This window comes from Salvia hispanica, chromosome 3 (genome assembly GCF_023119035.1).
Source record: "Salvia hispanica cultivar TCC Black 2014 chromosome 3, UniMelb_Shisp_WGS_1.0, whole genome shotgun sequence".
In the NCBI taxonomy this organism is placed as follows: Eukaryota; Viridiplantae; Streptophyta; class Magnoliopsida; order Lamiales; family Lamiaceae; genus Salvia; species Salvia hispanica.
In genome coordinates, this window is record NC_062967.1 from 31404571 (window position 1) to 31429545 (window position 24975).

At 40.3% G+C, this 24975-nt stretch overlaps 1 protein-coding gene across 1 annotated transcript; it reads left to right on the forward strand.

The window, feature by feature from the left end:
* Positions 1-19183: 19183 nt before the first annotated feature.
* Positions 19184-24428, forward strand: LOC125216487 (E3 ubiquitin-protein ligase ORTHRUS 2-like). The gene is made up of 9 exons (XM_048118202.1): positions 19184-19845; positions 21306-21841; positions 22045-22170; positions 22357-22456; positions 22537-22598; positions 22686-22788; positions 22935-23070; positions 23234-23448; positions 23588-24428. The coding sequence occupies exons 1-9, from the start codon at positions 19402-19404 to the stop codon at positions 24137-24139; spliced, it is 2274 nt and encodes a 757-aa protein (XP_047974159.1). The 5' UTR covers positions 19184-19401; the 3' UTR covers positions 24140-24428.
* The last annotated feature ends 547 nt before the right edge of the window (positions 24429-24975 follow it).

Below are 24975 nucleotides of genomic sequence, written 5' to 3' on the forward strand. Positions count from 1 at the left end.
CCAACCACAACTCATCCGCTGATTCTTCAAATCATTTCACCTCCATTTTTCACCCGCTTACCCGGGGTCATGGATAGATCACCGGCCCGGGGCCATAGGGAAAATAAATTTCCCTATGAAGATTTGCCACGGGCCCTTTGGGGTTCCCTTAAAAGCCACGCCAGAGTCCCGCCCCTTTTAAAGGGACGGGCGAGCCCCCGGCCCCTCCCCCCCTTGGGGGGGCTTACGGTTTCATGTTCTATTTCACTCCCCGATGGGGTCTCTTTTTCACCCTCTTCCTCACGGTAATTACTTCGCCATCGGTCACCCAGGAGATTAGCCTTGCAAGTGGGTCCTTGCTGATTCACCTGTGGATTCCACGTGTCCCATGCTACTCGGGTCAGAGCGTAAGCTAGTGATGCTTTCTGCCATCGGACTTCGCCATCTAGGGTGCAAGATTCGATCGTCAGCCAGTACAAAGACGACACTTGTATTGCTCTCCCACAACCCCGCCACGGTTTAGGTCGTCCCCTGCTTTCGCTCACGCTACTACGGGACCGCCTCGCTTTCTTTTCCTGCTACTAAGATGCTTCGCTTGCCAGTTGTCTCTTGCCCGCCCATGGATTCAGCATAGCTAAATAAAGGTTGCCTGCTCCGAATCTCCTGGATCTATGCTTATTTTCAACTCCCACATTACGACATTACGCCCCTTCCTCGCCTCCGGTGCCTAGGTATCCACCGTAAGCCTTTCCTCGCTTGAACCTCGCCCTTAGGAATTAGAAATAAGGCTATGCCATCCTAAGGTGCCGCTAAATGATGGATCTTATCAACGCTCCATGAATGATAAATCATAGATCGAACCGCCTAATCGGAAATTGGGTGCTATCATTATCATATAGCTTTGTATCGCTGTTCACGTAGTTGGAGATAAGCGGACGAACCGCCAGACATCCGCCGGGCAGAAACCACCGCCCTATGCCCCGACCGATTCTTCTCACCATAGAGGCCAACGATAGACACACCCCGAACACAAATGCTCTTTTTTACAACTTTCATCGTACCGTGCTTCCAAAGAGCAACTTTTCAAATCTCACTCAAAGGGCGCCGAAGAATCCCATTCTAACTAAGCATCTTCATGTCTGTGAGGTTCCAGCCTAAAGGAGAACCAGTGAACGGAGAGCCCCTTTCCGCCCACTCTTTGGTCTTAAGAACTTGGTTTTAAGAATGAGTGATTGCCCTTCTTCTCCCACCCTCTTACCGCCAACCCGAGGAACGGACAACCCAATGAGTTCCACGACAACAGGTTCTATGGTCGGGTCCGTGACCCCGGATGCCGAAGGCACCCTGGGGTGATCTCGAGTTCCTACGGGGTGGAGATGATGGGGGTCGGTCCATGGATTTTCCTTCCTTTTCTTTGCCGCATTTCGCTCAAAGAGTTGTAGTTGGGAGATAGTGCACCAAGCTGTCTGCAAGGGCCAACTTGGATCCTCTTCCCCCAGGATCTCCGACAGACCCTGAGAGCGCCACTCCAACTACCGTCCATGTATGATCCATACTAGATCTGACCAACTGCCCATCCTACCTCCTCTACGTTCTGGATGCACCCATTTGTCTCGCAGTCTTTCAGTGGCATGTTTCGGTCCTCTTCCCATTACTTAGAAAAAGGAGCCACCGGTTCATGCATAAGATACTATCATTACTGCCCGGACACCAGGACATCCAACCAGACCGCAACGACCCAATGGTAAGAGCGGAGCTCTACCAATCGAGCCATATCCCCCGAGCCGAGTGGAGCATGCATGGGAAGAATGATACTTCTTCTATTCTTTTCCCCGGCGCACCGGGGCCATCCTCGGACTTGAACCAGACTCCGCCTATAGTTAAAATCATTCGCACCATGTCCACCAATTGGGAGAATCAACAGATTCCTGAGCGATTCATCTTCCTGAACGCGCATACAACTTCCCGTTGTACTGCGCCTTCCAGCAGGTGTGCTTGTTCCCCTTTTTCCTTTAACTCCAAGTCTTGTGAAATAACTCCACATGAGAAGAAAAAAGACACAAGCAGAGGATCTCCCGGCCCATCCCCAAAGACATACACTCTAAGATCCTTTTTCAACCTCAAGCCCCATTTCGAATCAAGAGAGAGATAAATAGAGACATCCATTGCAATTTATTCTTGGGCTTTCTATAGTGACTCCCAGGGGGTCGAAGACCAAGAAGTGAGTTATTTATACTCAAGCATTCTTCTTACGGCTAGATCCAATCTCCTGTCTCGCGAAATGAAAAATAATTTCACGCTCTTCCTTTCGTGGAAGGGAGGATTAGGGAACCCAGAGCTGATTGCAGTTGCACTCCCGTGGAAAAGCATGAAAAAAAATGGCTCTTTAATGGTAATGATCCTCCTGGCCACCCGTAACGGGGTGGGTGATCTCGTAGTTCTGTCCGTGGAAGAGCGTTGTTAGGTGCTCCATTTTCTTTCCCATTGAGGCCGAATCCCAACCTCGTGCTCGAGAGATAACCTGTCCATACACCGATAAGGATGTATGGATGTAGAAGAGAGGAGCCGTGGTGGTCCCCCGACCGCCCGGATCCCACGAGTGAATCGAAAGTTGGATTCACATCAATCTCTCACCTGACCGCCTCCATCTATCCTCCGAGGATAGGTTTTGGTTTCAAACCCTGTCGAACAGAGAGTACGCCATGCTAATGTGCCTTGGATGATCCACATCTCAGTGGTCAGCGCCATGAGCACATTGAACTATCCATGTGGTTGAGAGCCCTCATGCCTCAGCACAACGACGTTATAATTATCGGGGGGCAAGGCTCTTCACTAATCGAGCTAATAGCTCCGTCGTGCGAGCCTCCCACTCCGGGGCCTTATTTGCGTCAAAAAAAGCGAGAGAAACCCCATCCCTCTCTTCCTTTTTTCGCCCATGTCCCCACACGTGAGACATGGGGACGTAACAAAGGGGATCCTATCAACTTGTTCCGACCTAGGACATTACACAATGTTCTCATGAAGCTTCGTCTTACTTAACACAGAAACGAAAGCAGTTACTCCATCTCCAAGTTAACTCGCATTTAGCTCCTTTCTTTTGTTTTGGGGTGTGAAGCAGCCAAGAAACCAAAAATAATTCAACAAAGATTAAATTTCTCCTCGGGTGCGGAGGTGATCCACTCGCACCTTCCAAAGACGACTACCTTTGTTACGACTTCACCCAACACTAGCCCCCGCGCTTTCGGCATCCCTTCTCCTTGCGGTGTTAAGGTGTGGCTCACTTCGGCATGGCCAGCCTCCCATGTGGATGCAGTGTGTGTACAAGGCCCGGGAACCACTCCACCGCGTACAGGATCGATCAAATGGGGGCGATCACGGCGATTCCGTTCACGCAGCGAGTTGCTGCGCACTTTAATCCGAACCGAGACGGGTTTTTGGGGTTAGCTCACCTCGCGGATCGCGACCCCTTGTCCCGGCCATTGTAGCACGTGTGTCGCTCAGTGGCATAAGGGGCATGATGACTTGACGTCATCCTCACCTTCCTCCTCGCTTATCACCGGCAAATTGCTCTCAGTGGTTCCAAATTCAACGATGGCAAACTAAACACGAGGTCGCGCTCGGCTATGGACTTAACCCAACACCTTACGGCACGAGCCGATCCATGCCCATGCACCACCCGTGTCCGCGTTCCGAAGGCACCCTCTCTTTCGAGGATTCGCGGCATGTCAAGCCCCGGTAAGGTTCTTCGCTGCATCGAATTAAACCACGCTCCACCGTCAGTGGCCCCGTCAATTCCTTTGAGTTTCCATTCTTGCAACGATTCCCAAAGTGGGATACTAACGTCAAGAAGGCGCCACTGCACGGGTCGATACGCATGCAGCGCCTATCCATCGCGTTTAAGGCCAGGGCCTCACCGTACCTAATCCCATTCGCTCCCTAGCTTTCGCCTCTCTCGTGCCGTTGCCGGCCCAGAGTGCTTTCGCCGCTGGTGCTCTTTCCGATCTCTTTACGCATTTTCTTCTCCGGGAAAAGAAGTTCATGACTCGTGGGCCTTCTACCTCCACGCGGCATTGCTCCGTCAGGCTTACGCCCATTGCGGAAAATTCCCCACTGCTGCCTCCCGTAGGAATCATTTTATAATAAATTAGAACTATATAAACCATAAACTATATGATACAACTTACAAGTATTGTCATTTCAATTCAGTAGGAGTACTATTTAAGATTAAAATGATACTGGAAAATTAGTTCTACTACTTTTTTCTTAATTACAAAATTTTCTTCAATTTACATACCATTATCGATTCAGACTTCCTCTTTTTATTTCATGCATGTATATCCAACATAACATATTTGAGATTTAAATTCACATTTTTATTTTCAATGTCAGCATTTACCTATGTCAAAATTCTAAACAAAGTATTTAGTTTACCTTGATTAAATAATTACACGTATTACCTTAAATACATGAATCATTTTATTTGGCATCGATGCATTAGAAAATATAGTTATTTTTTTAAATATTATTATTATTATTATTATTATTATTATTATTATATCATTAATATGCATGGCAGAATATAGAGGGAAATAATTTTGTAAAAATTCGATTAATAGTATTTTGCTAGGTCGTGGAATATTTTAACACATGTATAAAGCGTCTCGAATTTTAGCTATGCAAATCAACCTAATCCTAAAGATAAAAAAGTTTAGCTATTCTTGTATTATACGGATATAGAGATATATTAAGGTGAAAATCGTTCTTAAAGTGACAACGTACCACCAACCTCGTACTGCTATGTGACATGTGATCCTACAATATTAGGGCGTATCCTGCAATATTCATTAGTTGATGTTTTAGATGAATTTCTAAAAATAATTTTTGAAAGTCAAGACTAATTTGCAATTTCGGAAACCTTTTGAAAATTAGTTATTTTCGTTTATATTCCCAACAGATGACCGTTTCATTACAGTAATCGGTTCGTCTTTCTTCAAATTCCGATCAATTCCTCCTGTCTGCATAACTTCAATATCAAATATATCTCAGAAGTTCAAATCTTCTCGAATTTTATCCGATCAAATATTTTGGTAGAACCACCGAAATTGATTTGATCTGAAAGTGATTATCACGACTTTCAGATATCCGTTTTTCTGTTCTATATATTAAATCTCCCTAACAAAGATCAAATCAATAATGTCGAACAAAGAAACGATGAAGGAAGGAGCGAAAGGTTTCGTGAAGTTGGATAAGTTTGCTGGCCAGGACTTTAGACGCTGGCAAAAGAAGATGCATTTCATGCTGACAAATCTCAAGGTGGTGTACGTTCTGAGTACTCCCATGCCCGAGGCTGTTGAAAATGAAACTCTGGAACAGACGAGGAGGCGGATGAAGTGGGAGAACGATGACTACATATGTCGTGGTCACAACTTAAACGGTGTGTCTGATTCTCTATTTGATGTGTATCAAAATGTTGAGTCAACTAAGGAATTGTGGGATTCCCTCGAAGCCAAATATATGGCAGAAGATGCCTCTAGCAAGAAATTTCTTGTTGGTAACTTTATTAACTATAAAATGGTTGATTCGAGGCCTGTCATGGAACAATACAATGAATTGTTGAGGATATTGGGACAGTTTTCCCAATATGATATGAAAATGGATGAATCCATTTCTGTCTCTAGTATTATTGATAAATTGCCACCTTCTTGGAAGGATTTTAAAAATAATCTGAAACACAAGAAGGAGGAATTGAACTTGGTCGAACTTGGAAGTGATTTCCAGATTGAACAATCTATACGGGATATGGAAAAGAGTCCTGTTGGTAATACTAAAAACATGGTTGGTTCTTCTGTGAACATGGTGGAAGAGGGTGAATCTTCAAAGGCTGGTAAAGAGAAACGTAAGTTTCAAGGGAAACGGAAGTTTCAAGGGTATAACAGTAAGGATGGAAATAAGAAGCCTAAACTGACTTGCTGGAAGTGTGGCAAATCTGGGCACTTCAAGAAGGATTGTAAGTCTGGAAAGGGTGGAGGAAAAGGGAAAAACGAGGCTGGTTCAAGTGGATCCAAGGATCCCAAGAAGCAATCGGGTTCGTTTTCTGTACCTAATAATCATTCTGTTGAGAATTATTATGCATCAATAATCTCTGAAGCATTTTATGTGCAGGATGATGATCTGTCATGGTGGATTGATTCGGGTGCAACATGTCATGTGTGCAAGGATCGTCAATGGTTCAAGGATTTTAAACCAATTGAAGATGGATCTTCGTTGAAGATGGGCAATGTTGCAACTGAACCAATCAAGGGAATAGGATTTGTTAGCCTGGTATTTACTTCTGGAAATTCCTTAGTATTAGAAAATGTTATGTACCTGGTATTCGTAAGAATCTAGTTTCTGGCATTGTATTAAATAATTATGGATATAAACAAGTGTTAGAAAGTGACAAATACATTCTGTCAAGGCATGGTAATTTTATTGGATTTGGTTATCTATGTGGCATGTTTAGGTTGAATCTAGATGTCTCTTTTGTTAATAATTTTGTTTGCATGACCTCTACAAGTATTAGTAATCATGTTAGTAAATCAGAATTGTGGCATGCTAGACTTGGACATGTACATTATAAGAGATTGAAAAATATGTCGAAAATGAGTTTGATACCAGCATTCGAGTTGAACAATGAAAAGTGTAAAACTTGCATGTTAACTAAAATAACTAGACAACCTTTCAATAAGAATGTCAATAACGTTACTAAGGTTTTAGAACTTATACATAGTGATTTGTGTGATTTTCATTCAACTCCATCACTTGGTAATAAAAAAGTATGTAGTTACTTTTATTGATGATGCTACTAGATTTTGCCATGTCTATCTCTGTCATTCAAAAGATGAAGCTCTTGATAAATTTAAACTCTTTAAAGAAAGTGTAGAGCTTTATCATGGTGTGAAGATTAAAACTCTTCGCACTGATAGGGGAGGTGAGTATTATGATCCAACGTATTTTGAATCGACTGGTATAGTACATCAAACGACTGCTCCATATACACCACAACAAAATGGTGTAGCTGAAAGAAAGAATAGAACGTTGAAAGAAATGATTAATTCAATGTTGTGCTATTCCGGCCTAAGTGAAGGATTTTGGGGTGAGGCTATGTTAACAGCCTGTTATTTGTTGAATAAAGTTCCTAATAAAAGGAACAAGATAACCCCTTATGAACTTTGGCATAAGAAACCACCAAAATTGAGTTATCTCAGAGTTTGGGGTTGTCGAGCAGTGGTAAGACTAACTGACCCTAAAATGAAAACCATAGGTCAAAGAGGTATAGATTGTGTGTTTCTGGGGTATTCATAAAATTCTGTTTGTTATAGGTTCTATGTCTTAGAACCCAATGACTATGTATCTATGCACTCTATTATTGAGTCAAGGGATGTTGAATTTGGCAATGAGGATAGATTCACGTCTATACCTAAACCTGGAGGCATGATTGCAAGGTCTAGTAACTCTGATGATGTAACTGGAAAAGTGATGGATACACCTCCTGAGGCTAGGAGAAGTAGTAGGGCAAGAAAAGCTAAGTCTTTTGGAAATGATTTCCAATTGTACTTACTTGAAGGATCAAGAAATGAAATTAATTTTCAATATCAATATTTATTTACTATTGGTGATGATCCAAGGACCTGCAAAGAAGCTATGGCTTCAAGAGATTCTGCATTTTGGAAAGAGGCAATCCAAGAGGAGATGGATTCTATAATCCAAAATGGTACTTGGATACTGACTGATTTACCACCTGGTTGTGAAGCTTTAAATAGCAAATGGATCTTCAAAACGAAGATGAAGGTGGATGGAAGCATAGACAAATATAAAGCCAGATTGATTATCCAAGGCTTTAGACAAAAGGAAGGCATTGACTACTTTGATACCTATGCTCCTGTTGCTAGGATTTCCACAATTAGATTATTGTTAGCACTTGCTGCTATACATAATCTTGTAATTCACCAAATGGATGTTAAGACTGTCTTCTTGAATGATGAATTAAATGAAGAGATTTATATCAAACAACCAGAAGGCTTTGTCATGCCTGGTAATGAACATAAGGTTTGTAAGTTGGTAAAATCTCTTTATGGACTAAAGCAAGCCCCCAAGCAATGGCATCAAAAGTTTGATGACGTGGTGTTGTCGAATGGTTTTGTATTAAACCAAGCAGACAAGTGTGTATATAGCAAATTTGATGCTACCGGTAAAGGGGTTATCATTTGCCTATATGTGGATGACATGTTGATCTTTGGTACTGACCAAGATCAAGTTGATAAAACAAAGGAATTTTTGTCATCTAAGTTTGAAATGAAAGACATAGGGAAGGCTGATGTGATTCTTGGAATTAAGATCACACATGGAGAACAAGGAATTTTCATTTCTCAATCACATTATATTGAGAAAGTGTTGGAAAATTTTAACTTCAAAGATTGTTCTTCAGTTAAGACTCCTTTTGATCATAGTGCAAAACCCGTGCCTAATAAAGGAGTTGTGGTGAATCAGCTTGAATATTCAAAGGCTATTGGATTACTAATGTATGTTATGATTAGTACTAGACCCGATATAGCCTTTGCAGTTGGAAAATTGAGTCGATATACTCATAATCCAAGTTTAATCCATTGACAAGCAATGAATCGAGTATTTAAATACTTAAAAGGAACCATGGATTATAGGTTGACTTATTCTGGATTTCCTTCTGTTCTTGAAGGATATTCGGATGCAAGTTGGATCACCAATATGGAAGATCATTCTTCCACAAGTGGTTGGGTATTCCGTCTTGGAGGTGGTGCTATATGTTGGGCATCAAAGAAACAAACTTGTATCACGAATTCAACAATGGAATCGGAGTTTGTGGCATTAGCAGCAGCTGGTAAAGAGGCTGAATGGCTAAGAAATCTAATATATGAAATTTCATGGTGGCCTAAACCGATATCACCTATATCTATCAGATGTGATAGTGCAGCTACCTTGGCTAAGGCATATAGTTGTATAATGGAAAGTCAAGACACTTAGGTGTTAGACATAGCATGATTCGTGAACTTATTATGGATGGTGTGATATCTGTGGAGTTTGTAAGAACTCATGATAACTTAGCCGATCATTTAACCAAAGGGTTAAGTAGAGTTCTTGTGCACAAATCGGCTATAGGGATAGGATTAAAGTCCACTACAAATCTCTGATATTAAGATACCTAATTCCCATTTAGTATGACACTAGATGCATAATTCAATGTGGAAAACTTAATCTTTGGAGATTGGAACACATTTGAAAATCGTCCCAAGGTATGTGTTCGGACCTACAAGTTAAGGAGGTTGAATATATATATATATATATATTCTTAATAGTTCTTTTGAAAAATTGCAAATGTAGGTACAAGAATAAATGAGCTACCTATATAAGCATGAAGTTTAGCCGCTTCAAGAAGCTAGGACTTGGTTTCGACATGTTTATGAAGGATAAGGACATAGGCTAGTAAAATATAATGTCAAGATAGAACATATTCGTATGTAAACTTTTGTATACATTATCTTCGTGTATTCAATGTGAGTTCCCAGGGTTCAATCCTTAGAGACACCCGGGGTATTAGAATATTTGGAATGTGTAATGTACTAATATGGAATTCAATCGTTACGATATTTCATTTATGCAAAAGTTTAAATGTTTGAGATGACTTGTTTTAGTTAATCAAGGATTGCACTAAAATAGGGGAGGATTGTTGGATATTTTGGTGTAATTGGATTAACTTGATTCGAATATCAACATATTGTAGTTCTGAAATCTTCTGAATTTTATCCGATCAAATATTTTGGTAGAACCACCGAAATTGATTTGATCTGAAAGTGATTATCACGACTTTCAGATATCCGTTTTTTTGTTCTATATATTAAATCTCCCTAACATGCACGCACACATACAATACACATTCTTACACACATACACTACACACACACAGTACACAACACACACATTCACACACACTCACATTCAATTTTTTAAATCCAATTCCATATCAATTATTTCATTTTGCCAAACAAAGGATTTGGAATTGAATTCCAATTCCTTCTAATTCAATTCCATAGAATTCCAATTCCAATTCAATTCTAATTCTGTGTACCAAACGGACCCTAATAGTATTCGTTCAATTATATTTACATTATTAGTAATTGGCAAACTTAGATTAAAACTTCCCATGTCTTTACAACTTTTACAATGTTATCGGTTTGAGTATCTATCATTTTAAGATTCTAAATAAACAATGCTTATAAAACAAAAAATCAATATCTAATGTCTAAAATATAAGAAGTTAATACTATTTACAATACTTCATCCGTGCCCTCATAGTTGAAGCGAAACTTTTTAGCACAAAGTCTAAAATGAATGTTTAGTGTTTTAAGTAAATAGATATACTCCATATAATTTATTAATTAAATATATTACTTTCCTCTCGTTAATTTATCGGAATGATGCAATCAATTTACGTTTCCTTTATGTACTTGAAAAGTTGAAATAAATAGAGCCACTATCTTGTCATGTCTTTTAATGTTAGTAATGTTTATTAGTGATAATATAAAGGGGATACAATTATACAAAGCAATAGAGAAAATAAAAAGTTTACAAAATACTCCCTCCGTACCACTTTAGGAGTCCTAGTTTACCATTTTTAGGTGTCCCACTTTAGGAGTCCCGGTTGGAATATTCCATAAATGGTATTAGGCCCCACATTCCACTAACATTTTTCCACTCACATTTTATTATAAAACTAATACAAAAAAGTAGGACTCACATTCCACTATATTTTTTCACCAACTTTCCTATACATTTCTTAAAACTCGTGCCGAACTCAACCGGGACTCCTAAAGTGGGACGGAGTGAATAGAAAATTCTAGAAACTAATTAAGTTTTAAAAAATACTCCCTCCGTCCACAAAAAAATAGAGCACAATTACCATTTTTAGCCATCCACAAAAAATAGAGCACAATCATTTATGGAAAGTTTTCAACAAATAATAACCATACACATCATTCCACTAGCACTACTTCTCACTTACGTTTTCTCATTCTCCTACTTTTTTCCCTTCTCTCTTACTTTAATTCTACATTAAAACCCATGTCATACACAAATTGCTCTATTTTTTTTGGATGAAGGGGGTATTAATTGAGTACATAGTTAGACGGTTACATAAGTAGAGTCAAAATATTTTCTATTGCTTTAATTATGTCACACGGTTGCTTAACAATCTCAATGCAACGTTTAAAATTTGTTTGGGCCCTAATATATGAACCCAAATTTATTTCTAGGGTTATATTCACACTATATATAACTCCTTACCACTATCCATCATTCCATTTCCACTCAAAGGCTCTCCATATTTAAAATGATTTTTCTCTTTCTTTAACATTAGGCTGATTTGAATGCGATTTGCGGTAAGACTAAGATTTTGAATTGTTTATGTTTGTGGGTGAGATATGCCATTTCATGTTTCTGAAAGTAGATTTTGTAATAAGGTGTTATTGTTTCTTTGTTGGTTGATTTGTGTCTATTTTTTGGAATTAGGTCATGAAATGGGAAAATCGGAAGGATTGAAAACCTGAAGAAATGACACTTTGAGCAAGTTGGTGGGAGAGTTGGGTCTTAATTGGCCGTTGATCTTAACTTCAGCTGTCTGGCCAAGCTCGACGACTGTCAACGTTGATGACGTCATTTATAAGCTGGTGAAAGGCAAATGCCTTCTTGTTCTAGTGTATAATGAGGAGGAAAAGATACACTTGCTCAAAGATGACAGTCTTCGAGCTTTCGACCAGGAAGCTGAGGTTAAGATCAGGTTAAGATCAACAACAGCCACCCAACTCTTCCACCAACTTCCTCAAAGTGTCATCTTCTCCATGACCTAATTCCAAAAAATAGGCACTAGAACAAGATCTTCATTCCTTGCTAGACCACAAAAGACGTTCTTGTGTCTTTTTACTTTTAGGAATTTGCACCGTTCAATCTCTTAAGGCCAAGGGTAACTGGATGTTGGATGCTAGGTACTTGTTAGTTGCTTATGAAGTATAGATTTTTATGCAGACAAGACGACTGATGTTGCAAATGGTTTTCTATACTGAATGCCTGTCATGGCAGTTTTTTTAAATCAGGTGCTCTGGTTTTCTATGTTATTATCTTCGTTTCAAGGTATATACATGTTGCATTCCTTATATTTTATAAATACTTGGGGAGGATTGTACTGGAGCTTCACTTGATGAGAAAGATCTCATATAAATGAAACAACTCATGTAGTACTTATTTAAGTAGTTAATTTAAAGAGCACAAACCTCTACGTAGACTTCATATAGGCTGACGATTTAATGATATCAGGGTACATGACATCTTTAGCTTTCCTTCCTAAATCTTCGGTCAAGAGTCTTTGATTCTTTCAATTGGCTCTTTCCTGATGTAAGGTTTCGGAGCTTTAGTATTAGGCTGGAAAAAGCTCTACTACATCTCTGTTTTTCTGTCTAATGAGATAAATAACTTGGTTTTACATAAAAGTCCATGTCAACTCACACAAAATATTCACCTAAGTTTAACAGTCCATGTTTCCATTTTCATTGGGAACCATCAGCCATTTTCATAACATAAGCTGGTTCATTCCATAGAGCAGTATGTCCATGATCCTTCCTTTTTTCATCCCTGGTTCGGAAAAGCATTGAACAGAGGTGTGTAGTTTGTGCTCGTTTATTGTTTCCCTAGAAAGTGACTGGAGGAGCTACACAAAGCAAGATAAATTGTGTTCAAAATTTTCATGAACTTCAATGAATTCTTGGCTGTAATTGATTTTGTACTATTCACATAGCATTCTCCCTTTATAATTACGATGCGTTCGCTTACCCATAAATGGGGTCAAATCTAGTCCATATTGGGCTAGTAGGGGGATTCGGTGTTCCTCCGTAATAACTGCACGGCCCGTGCTTTAATAAAGGGCCCGCACTGTTGACACTTGTATTCTCTTTTTTTAAAACACGGACAATGGACAATAATTAATTCAGGGCCCGCTACAGTGAAACAGAATTGAATGCAAATTTACGTTTCTATCCCTGAAAATTTTGAATGCTCCCCCACCCTATTGTCGCTCTCATTTCAACTCCTACATATTTGTCTTCTTTCTCACTCTACCCACTTCATTAAAAACTAGGGCAAGCTAAGCAGTGGGCGGTCGAGACGGAAAAATCAGCTACAACCTTGTCTCTAACGCTCCCTCTGAATTCAAGCTGCCGATTCGGTTTTTCATACCGTGTTTTTGGCCTTCGCTAATGTTTTTTATGATTGTTTTGTGTATAGATTGCAATTACTGACAATCGCTGAAGTCCGCTGCCGAAGTCCTCTGTCCTCTTCCGAAGTCACCGGAAGAACCAACAATTGAGAAGAACAACGGGTTGAAAGATTAGACTATTTTGTGCTGTATCACACCTTGATTTGTTAACTGTGCATCTACTTTCGAACAATACTCTCTATGTGACTATTCTTGCCAAATTTGCGATTTGTTTGTGTAAATGTTCATGTGATTGTGTTGTTGTCGTAGTTGAGAAACGTCAGTATATCCTACCAACGGATCTTCTTGATGTTAGAAGATTTGGTTCATATATTTCGATTTGAAACCACGACCCTGGTCCATAGGTATTTGTTTATTGACCATGTCACCAACTAAGAATTGTTTACATTGGTGTACTAGGGTTGTCTCAGGGCACTTGGCGGAACACATATAAACGTTTTGGTTAGCAGTACGGACAAGCCACAGTACCGAACACGCAAGCGTCAGATTGCAACTAATACACTGGCGGTTTGTGATACGAATATGCAATTTGTGTTTGTGCTTCCTGGGTGGGAAGGATCGGCCGGTGATTCACGAGTGTTACGCGATGTTGTAACACAAGAACAAGGGTTAAAGGTCCCCCAAGGTTGGTTAATATATCCTTCAATGCCAACGATTGCGATTATATGCTAGCGGCCCCAACAATTGTTAACTAAACAATGTATCCATGCAAGAAGTTAGTACCTATGTGACGGTGGATACGCAAATAGCAATGGATTTTTGACCCCGTACAAGGGTGTACGCTATCACTTGAAGGAATGGGGTCCAGGTAACTCTGCCCCTCAGAACCCAAAAGAGCTATTTAACATGCGTCACACCAAAGCTAGGAATGTCATCGAGCATGCGTTTGCCGTGTTGAAGATGCGGTGGGGCATCCTTCGTTGTGCTTCTTACTATCCGATCAAAACGCAAATACGTTTGATAATGGCGTGTTTCTTGTTGCATAATTTTATAAGGCGCGAGATGCCAACCGATCCCGTCGAAGCCCAGCTAGATATGAACGTTGACTACAACTTCAACCATGGCGACAATGACACGACAGACTTTGTTGACCATGTAGAACCCTCAACTGAGTGGACTAATTTTAGGGATGATTTGGCAAACGCCATGTGGGCACACTATGTCATTCCTTGATGTTAGGGTTTCGTAGTTGCTTCATTTTTTCCGACGATGTAAAACTGTTTTTATATTTGATATTTGAACTATTATAAGACGGTTGTGTCGTGCTCCAATTATTCACTTTCTCATTAATTGTTATTGCAATTTGTCGTCCAAAGAACCACGATGAATGATGGAGGGTTTACCCCTGTTTGCGCGTGTGGCAAGGGCAATATGCGCTGTGCAGGCGAAACAACCAATAATCCGGGAAGGTACTACTACAAGTGTCTGGTTAATGGGGATCACCCTAGATCTTTCAAGTGGTACGACGAACAAAATATAGTTCAAGAACATCGCAAACCTAAAGCACCACAATCTACATTACGCCATTCACATTATCAATATAGACTCCGTGGTGGTACCGATACTCAAGCCCGATGCAACCAATGCTTTAGTCGCAGTACATCAAGTCATACCGTCCCTACAACGGTCAAGTTTGGTTTTATGTGTATGGTGTTGGTTCTCCTTGGGTGTGCCATTGGCAAGATAGTTTGATTAAACGAAGTGATGCATTCGTAGTTTATTTAAACAAGTCAATGGTGTGTAATGAGTTAACCTTCGAGCTCCTACATTATGAACCACTTTGCATTATGTTTACTTTGCCTAAGTTACCGAATGCATAATGTCAATATATTGTCAAACTCTGGCCACTAACATTAAACACGTTACTTCTCAGTACAAAACACGTAATTGGACATCACACCATAACACCTACATAGTACATTCCCTTACGAAAAAGCAACTAAAACATAACAACTACATCTCATAACCACATGAAACAACACCATACACATGAAACATTGCCCATAGAACTTAAGCTTTGTCAGTGTACACGTAGAAGTTGTCCTCCAGCGGATTAACAAGTGTGAAATACAGGCGATCCCCAACGGTTACCTTATTGTCGCGTATGAACCGCTTCCACCCATTCTTCACCCAGATTTTGGAGTCGTTGTGCCTGAGTATCATAATCCACGTATCCTCAGCGGTAAGAAAGTACATAGACGCTTTCAATGCCCCATAGGGATATAGCGTCTCCAAAACCCGAAAGGAATCTCGAACGGTGCAGAGAAGTGGGAAGCCGTGACCGTTTCATAGAAAGTGGGGCGACCATCCAAGTCAAGGGCATCGTGATCGTCCTCATAACTAGATTGACTGAAGAAGACCATCCAAGTCAAGGGCATCACGAACCCTCTGAGTGGTCGACTGAAGAAGACCTTGTTTTAGTCTATCTAGCAGGAAATCTGAAAAATAAGTGGAAGGAAATAGCTAAGATCTACCCCCGCACTACGAAGGACCTCTCAAATAGATGATCCCATGTGCTGCAACGCAAGGTGAATAATATCATAAGTGCCAAGGAGGAGCAGGTGGAAAACAGCGTTGCTCCTGCTGACTCTCAGCAGGATGTGGCTCCCTTCACCCTTGATGAAGATTTGGCCCTCTGCCATTTATTCGGGGCCCACGATGAATGGAGCACAATATCTGCATTCTTCCCAACACCGCAAGGAAACGGATCTTAAGGACCGATGGAACAATGCTCTTAAGGATAAGGTGTTTTCAAATATGGCCGAGCTAAAGAAAAAGCTGGAGCAGTTGGAGAAAAACGCTGAGAATCTGAAGCAGTTGGCTAAGGAGGGTGCTGCAATATTACCTGACGCGGCCAAGGAACAGTTGGAGGAAAACACTGTGAAACTGAAGAAGGCGGCCAAGGAGGGGAATGTTGAGGATATGTCTAAGGCAGGTGCTGCAATATTATCTGACACGGCTAAGGAGCATGCTGCAAATGTTTCCAACCCGACTAATGTGTTGATCAAGGATACATTGCATCATGTTGCGCGTGGCGCCACTCAACCTTCTCTCTGCTTGAGTACATTAATCACTTGTTGTTCGATTCAAATCCTTTGTGATTGCAAACAATTTATGTGGAATTATGTTTTTTCGTATGTGAACTTCATGGGAGGTGTGTTGATTTCAGTTGGCTAAGGAGGGTGCTGCAATATTACCTGACGCGGCTAAGGAGCAGTTGGAGGAAAACACTGTGAAACTGAAGAAGGCGACCAGGGAGGGGAATGTTGAGGATATGTCTAAGACAGTTGCTGCAATATTATCTGACACGGCTAAGGAGCATGCTGCAAATGTTTCCAACCCGACAAATGTGTTGATCAAGGATACGTTGCATCATGTTGCGCGTGGCATCTCTCAATCTTCTCTCTGCGTGAGTTTACATTAATCACTTGCTGTTCGATTCAATTCCTCTGTGATTGCAAACAATTTATGTGGAATTATGTTTTTTCGTATGTGAACTTCATGGGAGATGTGTTGATTTCAATTGAATTTGCTATGATTTTACTCGGATCGATGGTTGAGTTACAATTTAGGTGGAATTATGTCGTGATTGATGTATTGCTTTCCAATGATAGAGACTAATTATAACAAGAGCATTTTACCAAATCTGCACAATTATTCTAGAGCATTTTTTCTCTCTATTTAACGTTGAGTTTAGTAGAATTTGATAAGCTTTTTTTGGAATTAGGTAATGAAAGGAAAAAGGTGGCCACCCGAAGATGATGCTACTTTGAGGAAGTTAGTAGAAGAGGGCCATAATTGTTCGTCGATCTTATCCATGCTGCCAAGCCGAAAGCTCGCAGACTTTCAGACCAGGTGGCGGCTTCTGAAAGAAAAGGAGGTGAAGGGCGAACCCTTTGAGTGGTCGACTGAAGAAGACCTTGTTTTAGTCTATCTAGCAGGAAATCTGAAAAATAAGTGGAAGGAAATAGTTATGATCTACCCCCGCACTACGAAGGACCTCTCAAATAGATGATCCCATGTGCTGCAACGCAAGGTGAATAATATCATAAGTGCCAAGGAGGAGCAGGTGGAAAACAGCGTTGCTCCTGCTGACTCTCAGCAGGATGTGGCTCCCTTCACCCTTGATGAAGATTTGGCCCTCTGCCATTTATTCGGGGCCCACGATGAATGGAGCACAATATCTGCATTCTTCCCAACACCGCAAGGAAACGGATCTTAAGGACCGATGGAACAATGCTATTAAGGATAAGGTGTTTTCAAATATGGCCGAGCTAAAGAAAAAGCTGGAGCAGTTGGAGAAAAACGCTGAGAATCTGAAGCAGTTGGCTAAGGAGGGTGCTGCAATATTACCTGACGCGGTTAAGGAGCAGTTAGAGGAAAACACTGAAATTTCACTGAAGAAGGCGGCCAAGGAGGGGAATGTTGAGGATATTTACTCGTTCAAAAATATTTACATTCTAAGTAAAAAGCAAATCCGATTCAGATTCAGTATCATATCCAAAATTTTATACTAAGAGTTCGACAACAACTTAGGATATCACATGCCTTTACAAATTTTATAAGATGATTGAATTATAACATATATAGTACGCATTAACGAAGTATATTAATTAGTGGCCAGGATAATCATAAATCTCAACACGTGTATTAACCAATGCACAACAGTCGCCTGAACGCAAGACACGTGAGAAGACGTCAACCACAAGCATGCGACAACTAGGATCTCATGGGAATGACGACGACACTTGACCAGACGATGCATGCATATCAATATATCTATTAAAGAGTGGATAAACATATAATTCAATATGTCCACTAACTAATGGACAAACAATAACTAAATGCAATACAAGTGAGAATACATTAACCACAAGTAGTGTGACAATCGAGATCTCACGAGAATGACGACGACACTTGACTAGATGTCCCACGTAATTTTTTTAACCGTTATTTGATTGTGAAATTGAGCGTCTTAAAGGGCATTTGTCTTGACATAAACATGATCTCATAATATCTTAAGTTTTACTCAATCATACGACACGTGTAAGAATATATTTTAAGAGCTAATGATTGTGAAATAGAGCACCATAAATAACATCGGTCTCGACGTAAATATGGTATCATAATGTCGTAAGTTATAATTTATCATATAATTCAACACGTGTATCATTATATTAACACATCTATTAAATAATGGATAGTCATATAATTATTAACACGTTTCATATAATCCAATACGCGTATTAACTAATGGATAAAAGCCAGCTAATCAGAAGGCGAATTAGAAAACACACTAACCACAAGCAACGCGACAACACAGGTTCTCATGACAACGACGACCCCACTTGACTACACGACACGTGTAAAGAATAATTGTAATTTACTGATCGTGAAACCGAGCTCCGTAAAGAGCAATTGTCTTGACATAAACACAATATCGGAACGCCATCAGTCATACTCGATCAGACGACGTGTGTCTAGTAGTATCATAACAAAATCAATCAAAAATATTAGGAACTAAACAAAAATAAACGCTCTCCGCTATTAATTGTGAAAGCGAGCTCCGTACAAAGCATTTATCCTATTAGCATAAAAAAACAGATACCCGAACCTTATAAATTTTACTCGATCACACGATGCATGTACTCCAACATCATAACCTAACTAATGGGAACTAACAAAATAAATGCCACTAAAACAAAAATTGAAGATGCAATAGTAAGATAGAAAGAACTAGGTCAAAATTGAATTTTAGTATTTTCGTAGAAAGATTTATAAAAATCTTAGCCATTTTCATTTTTAGGGTAAAATTCAGTATTCAATGAATGTAGATGTAGTCTAAGAAGCAAGAGGGAAACTGACAGAAATCGAAAAAATTCAAAAAGTTTCCTTAAAAATTAATCCCAATTTCAAGTCCGCGCCAAACCCCTAAATTCCTCTTCTATATTTGAGGCAAAGCGCAGAATCCAAGAATCAAATTCAAACTCACTCCTCTCTCTCTCTCTACTTCGCTTTTCTCAATCACATCTGTATTCATTAATCAATCAATCGTCATCACCAACAACCCTCAAATCGGAAACCAAATGGCGCAAGTTAGCGAGCTCCCCTGCGACGGCGACGGCGTGTGCATGGTCTGCAAGCAGAAGCCGGCGGAGGCGGAGGTCCTCGCGTGCAAGACGTGCGTCACGCCGTGGCACGTCGCGTGCCTCACCTCCGCGCGGCCGCAAACCCTAGCGGACACGGCGCACTGGGAGTGCCCGGACTGCTCCGATCTCTCCTGCGCCGCGCCGGCCGTCTCCGGGGGCGGGCTGGTGGAGAAGATCCGCGCAATCGAGGCCGATGCGTCGCTGACGGACCTGGAGAAGGCGAGGAGGCGGCAGGAGCTGCTCGGAGGGGCGAAGGAGGGCGAGGAGGCGGAGGGGAAGGGGAAGGAGACGGATGGTGAGGGCGCTGGGGGTGTTTTGGGGATTTTGGGGGACCAGTTCAACTGCTCCATTTGCATGCAGCTTCTAGATCGACCTGTTTCGGTATGGTTTTGCTCATTTCTTCGTTTCTTCAGTTTATGCGTTTATGGAATTTTGATTTATGTGGCCGATTTTTGTGTTTTTGTAGAGATTTGACTTTTTCGATGGCTGAAAATGATTAATAATTTGAATGGGGTCTGTTTTTGGTAGTTTTAACTGGACCGGCCACGTTTTTGCTTGTGTGTAAATTGGTGTTTTGGTTTTTCTCTTTCTTTTTCTGTGTGCTTATGCTTATTCAAATGATTTTTTTGTTGAAATTTCGTTGTAGGTTTTGATCTATTGTTCTTAATATTTCCGAGTTTTATTTGAATCGGAGGCAAAATCTTACAAACTAGTTAGTATGGATTGGTTTCTGGAATTTTGATTTATGTGGCTGATTTGGGGTTTTGTCGAGGGATTTGAGTTTTTCGATGGCTGAAAATGATTAATAATTGAATGGGGTCCGTTTTTGATAGTTTCAATTGGACTGGTTTGTTTTTGCTTGTATGTGGATTGGTGTGTTGGTTTTTCTCTCTTTTTTTTGTATGCTTATGCTTATTCAAATGGTTTTTTTGTTGCTAGCTGTGGTGAAAATTCGCTGTTGTTTTTGATTTATTGTTTTGCATGGACTGTTCTTAAGATTTCTGATTTTTTATGAAGTATGTATTGCTTTTGCTTGAATGTATTGAATGAGTAATTCTCGTTTTGGGTGATTTTTGAAGAAAGGTTCACTGAATGAGAACCTTTTTTGTATTGTACGAAAGGGTAACACACCAATGCTAACGACATGTTAAACACGCCAATGCTATTGCTGTGTGTTTAGAGAGACGATGATGCTTACACGTTGTTAGAATTGGCATGTTCAACTTTTAAATGAAGCACTGGTGTGTTTCCCTTTCATAGGATACAACAAAAGGTCACATTTAGAGAACATTTTTTCTGTAATCACCTGAATTTTGGTGATGAATGTGTGACTTTGTGTAGATGTTTTTGTTGCATATTCAATGCGGTTGGTGTGCTATAAATGGCTTTGTTTATGTTCATATGGAATAGAAGAACATTTAGAGATTGGATACAAATGCTCTTTGATGGTTTCCTATGTTTCAATTCAACTTATGTACTTGGGCCTGTTGAATTAGAGTCTTCAATTCCAAATCCAATGTTTGGTATGACAAAATATTTGGATTTGGATCTGAAGTACAATTTCAATTACTCCCAATTTCACAATTTGAATTCCATATTAAAAGTAGATAATTGGAATTCCAAATAATCATAAAACTGGACAAATTCACACACTTCACACTGAAAAATACACACACACTGCAAGCACTATATATCTATTACTTACATCAGTTTTACCCAACAAAAGAATTTGGAATTGAATCCTTGAAATTTGATCCGTGTGTACAGAATGGACCCTTTAGTTATATAAGTTAACAACAAAGCTTCTAAACTCATCCTTGTTCTCTTGATTCTGTTTTCAGACACCATGCGGTCACAACTTCTGCCTGAAATGCTTTCAAAAATGGACTGGGCAACAGCGCATGAAGACTTGTGCTATTTGTCGGAAGATGATTCCTGTAAAGATGGCAAAGGAGCCTCGAATCAACTCTGCCATTGTTATGGCAATCAGAATGGCTAAAGCCTCCCAGTCTAACAGCTCTGTAGGCCCTGCTAAGATATCCCATTTTATCCACAACCAGGATCGCCCTGACAAAGCATTTACCACAGAGCGAGCGAAAAAAACCGGAAAGGCTAATGCTTGCAGTGGGAAGATTTTTGTCACAATTCCTTCAGATTTTCTTGGGCCAATCACACCAGAGTATGACCCAACAAGGGGCTTAGGTGTTATGGTTGGAGAAACATGGGAAGATAGGATGGAATGCAGGCAGTGGGGCGCTCACTTCCCCCATGTTGCAGGTATTGGAGGTCAGTCTAATCACGGGGCCCAGTCGGTTGCACTCTCAGGTGGCTATGAAGATGATGAGGATCATGGAGAATGGTTTCTCTACACGGGGAGGTATTAATTCTGCCTTTGTTTGGCTCTATTAATTAAGATTAAGATGAGATTACTCTCTTGCCTTTCTTGTTAGAAATGAAATCTGTCTGAAATTATTGTGAAACTGGGTGTACATAGTCTGCCAATCCTTACTTTATAAGGGTCTATTAATAACTTTCCATGTGAAGTTGCCCATTAATTCTCCACTTTATTGCTGGTTACAGTGGTGGACGTGATCTTACTGGGAACAAACGGACGAATAAGAAGCAGTCGTTTGACCAGAGCTTTAAAAGCTCTAATGAAGCTTTAAGAGTCAGTTGCCGTGAGGGCTATCCCGTACGAGTTGTGAGGTAAGCTAAAATTTCTCATGTAATGCTTAAGTTCGTTGTTAGTATTACTTTGTAACCCTGTGCAAACTAGTGCAATCTCTTCTGTTGTGAATTCTTTGTGCTGTTTAATACTTGAATTAGACAATGGCACTATACTATTTTTTATTCTCTTGGCTTCTAATACATCTTGCTCTTATTTTGTTGCAGGTCCCATAAAGAAAAGCGGTCTTCTTATGCACCAGAGGGGGGTGTGCGCTATGATGGGGTTTACAGGATTGAGAAATGCTGGCGCAAGGCTGGGCTACAAGTAAAAATTTTCCAAATAAAGAATGTCACCTGTGATTTTTATTTATATCCTCTTATGACATTTTTTTTGAATTATTACAGGGATTTGTGGTCTGCCGTTATCTGTTTGTTCGTTGCGATAATGATCCAGCACCATGGACCATGTGAGTTATCGTATATTTGCTTCGTGTGCCCACTCTACTATCTGTATTTTGATGTACGCTTAAACTCTATATACTTTTGGCTTGTAGTGACACCCAAGGAGATCGCCCAAGACCCTTACCTTCGATTCCTGAGTTGAAGCAAGCTAAGGATATTACTGAAAGGAAAAAGAGTCCTGCCTGGGATTTTGATGTAAGCAACTTAGACTGACTAGGTCATTTCATTAATCTTGTGTTTTACTGGTGATTGCTTCTGGAGGTGTGGTCTAGGACTTTAAGTCTAGCATTCTTAGGATAAAATTACCTAGAGACTCATCCGTCTAAATTTTCTGAAAATAGGAGCAAAAGGGTGTCTGGACTTGGACAAGACCTCAACCGCCCAGTCAAAAAACACTTGTTGATGGTGATAAAGTAAAGATCACCAAGAGAAAAAACCGAAGTGGGACTGGGTCTGTTAAAGAAAAGCTTTTGAAAGGTAATTTTCCCTTTCTTATTCAAACACTGCTTTGATTATTTGTCTTTTCTGAAAATTGTGGACATTCTTATAAAGCATCATTTTTTGTTTCAATTCTTGATTTGTTTTGTATTTTAATGCTTTTGATTGCTTGTTTAACTTTGACATGGTTAATGTAATGCAGAATTTAGTTGCCTCATCTGTCGGAAAGTGATGGTTCAGCCACTCACCACTCCCTGTGCTCATAACTTCTGTAAGGCGTGCTTAGAGGGTGCCTTCGCCGGCCAATCTCACGTCAAAGAGAGAAAAAATGGAGGGAGGACGCTTCGTGCACAAAAAAATGTCATGAAATGCCCATCTTGCCCACAAGACATTTCCGAGTTCCTCCAAAATCCTCAGGTACATGCATTATATTTTGCTTTATTTCTGTTCGGATTTTCATCTGGCTGGATATAGCTCGCGAGGCTTATTCTTGGATGCTAGTGTAGCATAAAATGGTTGTGCTAATGATTCAGCTTGACTATTATTATGTGCACAGGTCAACAGGGAGTTGATGAACGTTATTGAAACGCTACAGAACCAGTTGGAGGAGGAGAACTCGAAGGCTAAGGAGACTGAGGATGCCCAAAGCTTGAGTTCAAGTGAGAATGCTGATGGAGAGGGCTCGGAAGTGGAAATGCGAGAAGATGCTGACAGCATTGATGAAGATGCTGTTAGTGTTTCTAAGCGAAGGAAGCTTAGCAATGATGGTGCTGAAGCGGGAGAGGCAGATGGGGCAAAAGATGATGAGGTGGGAAAACCAGGCAGGCTTGCTGATGGAGAAGAGAGCACAGAAGTGAATGTGCAAGAAAGTGCAGACAGCATGGACGAAACACCAGACTTTGTTGCTGAAAACAAAGAGAACTGCGATGTGAATGCTGAAAGCCTGAAAGGGGACAAGGCTGAGAAGCCTTCAAATGACTCGATAGTTCTTCCTGCTTCTCCGCAAAAGAAACCGGATGCAGGAGTCCCAGAAGCCTGTGAGCCAGCAAAGCGTGGGCGTGGTAGGCCTAAAAAGGTCTCCGCGCAGAACAATTCCGGGGTGAATTAGTCTAGAAGCAGGCAAGGAGCATAGAGAGGTTTCAGATGATGCCGGTACCTCTGCCGTCTCTTCTCCTTATATTTTGCCATAGGCGCCCCAATGTGGGTAACTCTGGGCCTATTTTTGCTATTTTCTATTCTAGAGGTGTGGTATAAACAACATTTTTTGTGATTTCATGGGTAGAGTTTTTCTCTTGGTATAATTTCAAGAGAGGTTTTGTTACTGTGGATGTGATGGTGTATACCATCTATATTCCATGTTAAGCTTTTAATCCTTTGAAATCAATTGAAATTAATCATGTGTACTTATCTGAAATTATAATTGATTAGTTCTTTCAAATGTGGAAAGTTTTATGCCTGAGCATCTCGAAGCGCGCTGTGCTCGTCTGTGCTTGCGTGTGCTCGTGCTGTGCAAGCGTTGTGTTCTTAGGGCCATGCTTGGTAGTTATAAGGAATACAAAAAGGAATGTAATTGTGTCTGAACATGAATTAAGTAACAAGACATAATTTCATTCCTTTTGTATTCACGGTAGTCACTGTGTCACATTCACGGTGGTCACTAGTCACCAATATTCATATCACCAATACATGCATCAATTACAACTCTAAATTATAGTTTTAACTGCGTCAAAATGCAACATTGTTAAACATGCAGAAGCGGTGAAAGTATTTCGTTCGTTAAATTTATCAACTATCTAGAAATTTATTAGTTGAAGAAGAAAAATCCAAATTAGAGAGACACCTCGATGAGAGATAAAATTGGATCAGAACGATAAAAATTTCAAAATATTAAGAAAAATTTATTGAAACTAATCCATCTTAAGCCTTGTGCCTTTAGCCTTTACT

What these genes read in the sequence shown, in the direction of transcription:
- LOC125216487 (XM_048118202.1), top strand. Translation starts at nt 19,402, where the DNA reads ATGGCGCAAGTTAGCGAGCTCCCCTGCGACGGCGACGGCGTGTGCATG. An exon ending in TGGTTTCTCTACACGGGGAG is followed by an intron (nt 21,842 to 22,044) that starts GTATTAATTCTG and finishes TGCTGGTTACAG; the next exon opens with TGGTGGACGTGATCTTACTG. An exon ending in GATCCAGCACCATGGACCAT is followed by an intron (nt 22,599 to 22,685) that starts GTGAGTTATCGT and finishes TTTGGCTTGTAG; the next exon opens with TGACACCCAAGGAGATCGCC.